Raw genomic sequence first — 10,625 nt, 5'->3', positions numbered from 1 at the left:
CACAGCCATGGGCAAGGATGTTGCAGCTCCCAACTCCCCCCACCTCCCTGTGGGAAGCAGAGGCTGGAGCATTTAAAACGAGCCAAAGGGAGGCTGATTGTGCTCCACAGCAACCCTTTGCCTGCCTGGGCCAGGGATGGGCAGCAGCCCGAGCATCTGCCTCTAACGCCGCGCAGCCTTGAAGGCGGCTCTGTTGTGTGCGCTGTGCCTCGCCGCCGTGCTGTGCGATGTCCCCAGGGCGGGCAGGGCCGGTGGCAGGACACTTGTGCCCATGACATCACAGGCAGGGCACAGGCAGTTGTTGTACGCGCCGGGCGCTGTCAGTGCTGCCATTGATGTGCGGGTGCCACGGGCGAGGGGGCGGCGCACAGACGTGCCAGCTTGTGCGGGCTGCCCGGGGATTGTGGACTGTGCCCCGCCGATTGAGCCCCGGGATTTAACCCCGGGACTGACGGCGGCGTGGGAGCAGGAAACCACTGGAATGCTGCCCCGCAAGCAGCCCTGGAGCAAAGCGGGAGGGGAAAGCACAGGAATATCGCTCTCAGATGCCTGAGTCGGGTCTTTGGCAAGGTGTTGGTGCTGCTAGAGGTGCATGGCCTGATGGGGAACGAGCCCTGCCGGGCAGCGCTTAGGGGTTTTTTCTGTCCACGTCCTCGGACAGCACCTTGTCCCTTTCAGCCTAACCCATTCTGTGATTCCATGATCTTCAGGTAGGTGGGACTGAGGACCCTTGACAGGGCATGGTGCCAGGGCTCTGCTTGCTCTGCCCATGGTCACAGGTTACTGGCGTCAGACCCCAAATGCAACCCTTGAAAAGCCCTGGGCGAGCTGCTCAGAGGGAAGCAGCTATTTCAGGGAAGAAAATAAAAAAAAACCCCAAACTAAACAAAATAACCCCACAGCAGTTGCAGGGAAAACCTACTGTCTGCAACTGTAGGGTGTGAGGAGAAGGGGCCAAGAATGCGACAGGATATTAGTGCTGGCACTGCAGAGGGGAAGTGTTCAAAGGAAGCACCAAGAACACTAAACTATTCAAGTTTTTAAAGGATCAAAGCTAAAATACCTGCTTTGTGTCCTCCCCAAACACGCTGCTCCCCTGTGGGCTGTCACAGGTGGGGATGGCCATGGCACTGTCGGCTCTTGAAGGTTTTGGGTGCTTGTTTGCTGACTCAAAGCCTCAAAACAGGGTCAAATAGAATTGTCTTGAATGTAAAAAGTGCTCCACAGCGTGCCTACCATCAAGTGTGGAGCAGTGGGTGTGAGCTGTAGCAGCCACCCCACTGTGGGAGTGGTGATCCCTGATGCCCAGTGGAGCTCTCCCCAGATCCACCAGGACCAGTTGGAGCTGGTGATCCCATCCCCACGATGGGAATGCACCTGGCAACCTCCCCACTCCCCAGATAGCAAGGATACAAGGAAGAAGACCATGGGGGGACACCGGTGGCCCTGAGCACCCCAAAGAGGACAGGCAGCTGTGTCTTCACAAGCAAAACCTGGCTCCCCACAGCCCCAGTGCCTGTGCGGGGAGGGGACAGTGCTGTGACACTCCAGTTCCTCCAGGGAAAGGTGGGTGCTAGCAGCACCACAGGCAGATGGAAAGACCAGGTAACTCCCCAGGGCTTCACACTGCAGTAGTCAACCTGTGGTCATTAGCTTTAGGCTTTTTCCTTCTTCTCTATTTTTTTTTTAATTGTGTAAACGGATAACCATTTTCTTTCACAACAATGCAAGTCAATACCAAAGTCAGCTCACTGAAATGGATCTTCTACAATGGAAACTTTGAAGCACTTAAGGCAAGATATTGTTCATCTCTAGCTTCAATTTAGCACTGAAAAAGTATCAGAGCTTCAGGTACTGATTGGCTTAACAAAATTTACATGGGAAATTTTCTTTTATTATTTTTTGGTTTAGTCTTTCATTTAAAAGATTTACATTACTATGGAAACTGATATTAAGACACAATTGTCTCTGGCTTTCTTTACAAATCCCTTAGTTCTTCTTTGATTTTTAAATGTAAAGGCACACAATAAAGCTTTATGCATTTATTAAAATATACAGATTTGGTAAATTTAGATTTTTTTTCTTAGTATCTTGATTATATATATGTATTATATGTATAGTTGTCAACAACACAATCATTTGAAAATAAAAATCACTCCATAACATATCTGCATATTTTTTTTCTTTCTCATGACACACTACAAGACCCCATTGTACAATGCACCAATGGGATTCTGGAAACCACAAAAAAAAATATAAATGGATATAACAAACTGCTTTTAACAAATACACCAACTTCATACCAGAACTGCAGAGAATTGTTACACCAGAAAGTACCACCTGCAAAAAAAAAAAGCAAGATATACATCAGAGAGACCAAACAAAACGAAGTGAAGGTCATTTACAAGCTGGATTTACAACATCCCATGTAGTTCAGGGTGTGATTTCGCTGCCATGTGGAGGATGCCAGCGTGCTGGGCCTCGGATCGAGGGGTTGTGATGGTGCAGAGCGAATTTGTGGAGGGGCTGAGATCTTACAGAGTTGGTCTGGAAGGTCTGAGGTATTTATGCTCAATCTGTACCATGCACTGGGCCCCTCAGGAGGGGTGGTCAGGCATGAAGGGGCTCTGTGCCTCTCACCAGTGGTGGGAGCAGGATGGTACCACTCTGCCTGTGCCCTTGTGATGGTCAGGGATGCGAGAACATCCCTCAGGCCACCCAGAGAGAAAGGCTGGATTTGGGGCCACAGCAAAACAGGCACTTGCACCTCTTGCAGCACCCAAGACTGTCCCAGGGGCCAGCAGTGCCCAGGGGCAATGGACACACCTGGACATTTTGCCTTGGCAGCTTTTGCTCGTGCCCACTGAAGACCCCAACACTGCTACAGGAGACAGCACATGAGCTCCCAAATGGAGACTGAACCCACACATCCCCCAGGAAGTGCCACTCGGAGAAGGGGGCAGGGATCCTGCTGTGAACCAGGCCTGACCCAGCCTCTGGCTTGGCCACTTCTCCTTAAACAGCTCCATTGGGTGGGACGTGGTGGGCTTGGGAAGAGGGTACAGCTCCCACCCCTGACTCGGCGAGAGCTGACAGCAGCCTATCCACACCAGACAGTGCTGTGGCATCAAATGCTGTTTCCTGGCAGTCCCAGGATGTGGCACAGCCATCCTGCTCCAGCACTTCCTCGGGAAGGAGAAGGAAGATGGGTGAATGGGAACAAGAGCAGCCAAAGGGCCTCACTCAATGCTTGGATCCAATGGAGAGGTTCCTACAGACACCAAAGAGCAAGGGATCAAGCCCCCACCAAATTATACGGCATAACTAGAGCAGACATGACGACAGACACTGGAACTGGTAACTGCTCTGTAGCAAGAGATTAAGGCTGCAAGAAGAATAACGGGCTTTGATTCAACAGGGTACTTGGGCTTGAGTTTGTGGTTCAGCCGATGCCTAAATACCGTGTGGAAGCAGGATGAAAATGACTACCTGGGATATGGTACAGTACAAGAGCTGGTAGCAAAATAGCATCAATCTTTCTCCCTGAAAACGTAACGCCAGACCTGCGAGGTGCCATCTCTCTTGGGAACTTCTAAGGCATTGAGGAGGAGAGCAGCCAAGCGTGAGTGAGCGGTGACCATTGCGAGAGGAGCTCAGCACCACCAGGAAGGTTTTCCGAGCTGGCCCGTGAGCGGTGCACACATTGCAAACAGCTTTTCGGTGGGACACACTCCGGTTTGCTGCTGTAGGAGCGTGGTAGGGGTGGGCAGCAGGAGGCAATGCCAGAGCAAAGCTCACAAGTCCATTAACCGAATCCTGACTCCCAATCTGAAGCCCCCACAGAGGTCAAACATCCCTTGGCTTGCCCGCAGCGCTCCGGGTTAATATCTGCAGAATCAGATGCTCTTCTCCACTGGGAAAATGACTGTAGTTTGTCACTGTTTGGGAAAGATGCTGCAGGGAAACTTTTGTGGTCCCAGGCAGAGCCTGTCCATTGAACCCTTGAGCTCTGGGAACAATGGGGGTGGGCACATGTCCAGGCACCCTCTGCACCCAGCAGCCACTTACCCACAGAGGGTGTTTTGGGGGCTGAGTCTCATTCAGTGAACCAAAGTGTTAACAGTTCTCAATATCCATGAGGATAATTCCATGTTGGAAATTCTGCCCCCATTGATGTTAAATTTTCCTCTGGAATGCCAGCAGCAGCACCTGATACCAGGGATTGGTCTGGGTTGTGCTGAGGAGCCCCACGGATGGATTCACCTGTGGCCTTCAGCAGCCAGGAGGAGGATGGGTGTTGCTGTCTGATGGGGTGCTTTTTTGGTTACTATTTATTCAATAAGGTGTTCCTCCATTACACTGTTTTACACCAAGCGTGATGGGCTTCAGCACTGGATCTGCTGCTAATCACTGACCAAACTCCACCACTGCTAATGGTTCTGTGGGGACACTGGCAGCAGGGAATCTGATGGCACTGCTGGGGGCCATGGCCATGTTCAGGGGGTTTGACATCCATCTGCTGACCACCTCTGCCCTGCGAGCCAGCAGCTCAGTTTGGTTTCAGACTGAAATATGGACACTTAAGGAACGAGCAGCATTTCAGTGTTTTTCATACAGCACCCACCAAGCCAAAGTCAGAAAAAGAGGAAATGGTACAAGGTGGAGATGGCAGCAGGGAGACAGATTTCAGCTGCCAAGTCCTCTCTGCTCGCCGCATGTGGCCCAGCCCTGTCAAGGTGTGGCTGACCCAGGAATGCTGCTGTTTTGTGAGGGCATGGATGCATCCCCGAAGCACTGAGGCCAGAGCGAGCACTGAAATGTGCCCAGCGCGGTGAGGAATGATGGTGCAGTCATTTCTGTAAAAGACACAAGGTGCTGGAAGCAGCGCTCAGCCTCACACAGGTGATGCTCAGAGCAGCAGCGCATGGTCCTTGTTGACCATTTGTACAAGGTGGGTTAGCCAAGAGTGGGTCACAGCCCTCGCTGCGACCCGAAATGGGACCACAGGGTCACAACCACAGATTTGGGATGTTGGGCCATGCTGGGACTTCAAGGTTGGACTAAGACATGGATTAATTTTGAATCCCTATATTTGGGGTACTTGAGTTCAGGGTGTGGGGATGGACTCAGGGGTAGCACTGCTGTGTGCACTGAGTGCCTTCACACCAGAACGGGCCATGGAAACACCATGTGATGGAAACAACCATCTACCTCTGAACAACTCCCGGGAAAGAGTTTGTCCATCTCCATTTTGTACCTATCCACCCGCCCGTGTCTCTGGCTCAGCTGTCACTTTAGGTGGTTCAAAGGAAAAAAACACACATGCCAAGAAAGTGCCAAAAATGTAAGAGTGACATCCCACCGCTGTGGCCTTTGGGTGGACATTCCCCAGGGACAATTTGTCTTGTCCCCTCATGTGGCTCCTTCCACCTCTAAACACCCTCCCAGTTTGGCACATCTCCCACTCCACTGCCTCCACTGGTGCAGCTGGTGCCAGGAGATCAACAAGTCCTGGGGGATCAGCCAGCATTCACCGGGGCGAGACCCAACTGGTGGAGCTGGGACGGGCCACGAGTGATTTTGGTTCGGGGTCAACGGCAATCGCAGAGCGTGTCCCGAGGACCGGAGGTGAGCAGGGCGGTGGTGGAGGACCCGGGGAGGATGGGACAGGACGGGGGAGCCACAGAGACCCTTCCTCATGGTCTGGGTGGTGTGGCGCCCCACTGCCCATCCCGCTACTCAGGCGAGTAGTCCAACTCATCGTTGGCAATGAGAGCCTCTGACGGCGCTTTGTGCCTGCCTTTGCTTTTCGACCTGCTACTTGTCCGATGGCTTTCCTTGGCGCCCGCCATTTGCTGGTACGAGAAGCCCTTGTCCTCGGGAGGATCCCAGCCCGGGTAGCTCTCGCCCTCGGGGGCAAAGGAGAAGCTGTCGTCTACAGAGAAGGGGTCGACATCCACGTCGTAGCGCTGGTAGGTGCTCTGGTGCAGGGCCTCCTCCCGGGCGCTGATCTCCAGAGTGCTGTTCCACATCCCGTAGCCAAAGTAGATGAGCAGACCTGCGGTGGGTGAGAGGGAGAGGGTTGGACCCCAGCTAACTACTACCCCTACCTGATCTCACCCTCCTGCACCAATGCTTTCCCTGAGCGCAAATGTATCCAGAGATCTCATTTCCAGTTGATCCTGGGATTAACCTACACCACAGTGTGTACAGAGAAACCCCAGACTTCTCCACGTGCTGTGGACTGACCACAGGGGACTATTTGTGATGTTAAATCAGGACCACACACCTCTGCCAGAAAAACCAATGGAATGTGCCTCCCCCATCACACAAACATCTGTGGATGGGCTGCTGGAGCCCATAACACCTAATGCAGTGACTTAATTGACTTGTTGCCATTGCTGGCAGCTGAAGAGGTATTAGATGTACCCACAGGGGAAAGTACTTAATCACAGCAGATTAAATTGATGCTTCTAGGTAGAAGGGCTTTCCCTGGATTTACAGCTTCACCTATCACCTTCAAGGGCCAAAAAAGCACCGAGTGTGGCTTCGTGAGCCCATACAGTGCAGGTGGCAGCTCCTGCTCAGTGGCTCAGCATGGAGGAGCTATGAGAGCTGCCTATTTCTCCTGGGTTTGTGGAGTAAGTGGGTTGCAATGTAAAGCAAGGGAAATTATGGATATGCTGCACTCCTGGCTATTTGTCAGAAAGCCTACATTTGGAAAAAGAAGGGTCCACAACAGAGCCTGTGAGTCCTAAGATGCTCCTGCCACAGTTAAGAATTTAGACCAAGAAAAGGAGATACAGGTCCCTTGGTTCTGTCTTCCCCAGGGCTGTTGGAGTTGGGCAGCTCTGGGCTTTGGAAACACAGTGTTGAGATATTGGTGTGGGCTGCTGAAGAGCTCAAGTGGGTGCAGTAGCAAGAAAGCAGGCTGATATCTGTATGAAACCTGCCTGTGAGGCAATTTCCAGAACCCGCCTACCTTGCATCAAAAAAGCCATCAAAATAGTCACCTTTGCATGGAGCAGTTTGCTTCCATCAAACTGACATTTCCTGGAGGTGTAATTTTCCATTTAGATGTGGTTCAGGGGTTTGATAAAATGAGGTCTCTAAGAACTTCAGGATGACAAGGGGCAGACGAAAAGGACTGGGCACGTCCCAGCTGAAGAAGCCTCAGCCTAAGTACTCTAATTAGGGAAGTTGTTATTATTATCAACCTTTCAAAAAAGTGTCAGTTAAAAAATTAAAATAAATGAATCTGGGACTCACCCACAAAACACCAGACAGCAAATCGGATCCATGTGACCGTGGAGAGCTTCAGCATGAGATAGATGTTCACCAGCATAGCGAAGGCAGGGACGAAGGGCAGACAGGGTGCCATGTAGGGCAGCTTCTTGGGGTTTTCTGGCTGCTGCAAGATCACAAACACCAGCACAGCGATGAGCAGGACCATCAGCACGACCAGGAGGACAGCCCACCAGCTCTGCTCAGAGATGTAGTCTGCCCCGAAAATGATGAAGGAGCAGAAGATGAACATCAGGACAAAGAGCAGGAGCACGCAGGTGGTGACAGTGTGGCCGGTGGCCACCGTTGGACGGTCCATCTTCCCTGGCAGCCCCAGGTGGATCCGCATCGTGTAGTATCGAGGGCCAATCAGCTTCTTCAGCTTGATGAGGTAAATGTTCTCAGACTCATCTGCCTCTATCCCCGAGGTCATGTCGACCGTGCCGTAATTGGGGTGATTCACATTGTAGGCGGATTTATCGGATTTCCCAATCAGCATCTCGTTATCCCCCAGCGACGGCAGATTCTTCGCCCCACACGTGTTGGTCGGTGGGCCGGAGAACTCCTCTCCTTCGCTCCCTGGGGAGCAAGCTTCCTTCTCACAGTCAGCCAGGATGCCCTCCTTCTTCTTGGTGTGCTCCTCGGAGAGGAATTTGACGAAGCCGTCGATGTCGCTCTCGGGCTGGTAGCGGAGGAGCAGGACACAGACGGACACCAGTGTGTAGGCGAGCAGGGTGCCGATGGACATCATTTCTATCAGGTCCCGCAGGCTGACCAGCAAGGAGAGCAGCGCTGCGAGGAACCCGGAGACGATACAAGCCACCACGGGGGTTTCCGTGTAAGAACTGATGTGGGACAAAAACCTGGAGCACAAAAGAGTTGCAGGAAGTTAAAATTTCACATCACAGCAGTTCTCTGCTGCAATAACCCAGCTAGAAGGGACAGACACTCTGGAATTAAATCCTCATCCTTACACAAGAGGAATCTCCATGTACCAGCACCAAATGAAAAACTTCTGGGTAGACCACTCCTGATATTTTCCCCCCAGGCTATTTGGTGTGTGCCCTGCTCTGCAAGCACTGAGTCACTGCGTGTCCATTGCCCCCTGCACTGTCGGGGTGTTGGAGTACAGGACAGCCCCCACCCCCTGCACAATTCCCCTCCAGATCCCAAGGGGCCAAAAATAAATGCCAGCATGGGCATGACTGACCTGAAGAGCAGCCCATCACCAGCCATGGCGTAGATGACCCTGGGCATTGGGAAGAGGGAGCCCAGCAAGCTGACGGTCAGTCCGGCCACGGACCCGATGGCAACGATGAATTTGGCCGCGTAGAAGCCGTGGACCACAAACATTTCCATCAGTGGGGACTCGGTGTCGATGGCATCGTAGGGCACCATCAGCGTGAGGATCATGCTCACCTGGGGAAGGGGAGAGGAGCAGGACAGAGGTCTCAGCAGCAGCTCCAGCGGCTCCAGGGGACTCTCAGGGTGTGGGGGCTGCTTGTCAAGGGTGGAAACCCCAAAAATTTCAAGTCTGATTGGGATGTCCCCTGCGGAGGGGATGTAAAATGCTGGAGGCTAGGACTGTACGTGCTTTGTTGTGGGGTGGTAAATCCAGAAAACTGTGGGAACTTGGTCCCTGTTATTCAAAGGCAGGAAAGGGACCCTTGAACCTTGCTGTAGTCAAGGTGTCAAGTGGGATGGTTTGACTGGTGGGGCTGGTGGGACTGGTGGGGTCACTAACACTCATATTGGCCACGTTCCACTGCTGGGACAGAGCTACCTGAGTCATGCACTCCTGATGGGAGAGACCCTAAATCCAGATTGCATTCCTTTGGGAAACACTCTGATCCTATTTGAGTCAAAGAATTTGGTTTTGCGAGAAGCTTTCTTTGAAATTATCAGAACAATGTTTTTTCTCCTTCATGACTCAATTTTGCTCCCTTACAGGGAAAATCCCTAAGTACAGACATGCATTTATTGGGTTGCAGAGCAGCAGAATCTCTCACACAGCCATCCCTGCCCATCCCTCCTCTCACTTGGACCCTCTCCCATATCTCCAGCAGAGGCAGTGCTGCTTTTCCCATAAACACAGAGAAAGGATGCTGCAATGCTGCTTCTCCTTCTGCTTTCCTGCACTCCTGGATACAAAAATAGCTGTGGGTCTGCCACATGTCCCTGCAGCTGGAAGAGGGGTCTTGTCAGGTGACAGGAGCCTGGGGACAAACCAGGCTATGGCTGAGTGGAGCCTTGGCAGGTACTGCAGGCGCATGGAAACAAAGCTGATATCAGTTCCTACTAAGGAAAGGGACCTTGTCCAAGGGTCAGACTGGCACCTTGGCTCACCTCACCTCAGACTGGAGAGGGGAGCTGTGCAGATGCCCAGAAGGGACTCACACTATACATATATATAAATATATATATATTTAAAAAAATACATGCTTACATGCATATTTCTGTATATTTACCCTGTATAGGTGTTACTTACAGACACATATGCTGTCAAGCACGTGACCAGTGAGGCTGTGATGGCATAGGGGATGGAGGTGTTGGGATTCTTCGCTTCTTCTCCCGTGGTAGCGATGATGTCGAAGCCGATGAAGGCATAGAAACAGGTTGCAGCCCCTTTGAGCACCTGTGCAGAGGATCAAACTTCTGGGTGCCAGGAGGGAGGCTGGCACCCAGCCAGAGAGAGGGAGCTGAGCAAAAACTGCAGGAGCCCAGTTCTGCTCCTTGTCTGAGCTAAAGGGTGAGTGAGGGGAGGTCAGAGGACGCACACACAGAGCTGGGGACTGACCCCGGGAGCGTCCCTAACCCAGTGGTCTGGTCTGGGGGAAAGATTTCCCTGTGTGTCCCAAGCCACTGGAGGCACCTGCAACTCATGGCACACCACAAACCTGTGCACACTCAGGGCCCCAGCGGCAGAGGAAAACAGTCAACCGATTTCAGGTTTGTTGTCACAATCCTCCACCCCAAATCCATTTATATTAGTAGGGATTTGGAACATGTTTACACGTTCTGTGTTAGGAAGATGTCTCATGTGGCAGCAAGAGCCGCTAGCAGAGGAAGCAGGAGAGAGCAGCCGCAGTCAGATGTGTGCCGCTCTCCAAACAACCTCTGTTTTGCTTGGAAGCTGCAGACAGGTTAGGAGCACACACTGGAGCCCTTGGATGAGGAATTATTTGTACTTTTTAGTTTTTTTTTTTAATGTGATTTTTTAAAATATACAATACTAGCGAGGACATTTATAGGAAAGAAACGCTGAAGCAGGGTAAAGACTGCCTGGCTGTGAGTGAGCTGATCTGGAGTTGTGAAACCCTTGCATGCATCTAGATTGCTTG

The 10,625-nt window shown here is 51.9% G+C and overlaps 1 protein-coding gene across 1 annotated transcript in view; it reads right to left on the bottom strand.

The window, feature by feature from the left end:
• Nucleotides 1-1,713: 1,713 nt before the first annotated feature.
• The window catches only part of SLC7A14 (solute carrier family 7 member 14), a 30,445-nt gene continuing 21,533 nt past the window's right edge, over nt 1,714-10,625 (bottom strand). The window contains exons 5-8 of the mRNA XM_027647407.1: nt 9,773-9,919; nt 8,495-8,703; nt 7,270-8,147; nt 1,714-6,058 (exon numbers count right to left, since the gene is read on the bottom strand). Of these exons, the coding sequence (XP_027503208.1) occupies nt 5,736-6,058; nt 7,270-8,147; nt 8,495-8,703; nt 9,773-9,919 (1,557 nt within the window). The 3' untranslated portion in view covers nt 1,714-5,735. The remainder of the gene's footprint in view (nt 6,059-7,269; nt 8,148-8,494; nt 8,704-9,772; nt 9,920-10,625) is intronic.

Source organism: Corapipo altera, unplaced genomic scaffold (genome assembly GCF_003945725.1).
Source record: "Corapipo altera isolate COAL_440 unplaced genomic scaffold, ASM394572v1 113, whole genome shotgun sequence".
NCBI lineage: Eukaryota > Metazoa > Chordata > Aves > Passeriformes > Pipridae > Corapipo > Corapipo altera.
The sequence above is the reverse complement of the archived record's forward strand: the minus strand, read 5'-3'. Positions and strand labels throughout refer to the sequence as shown.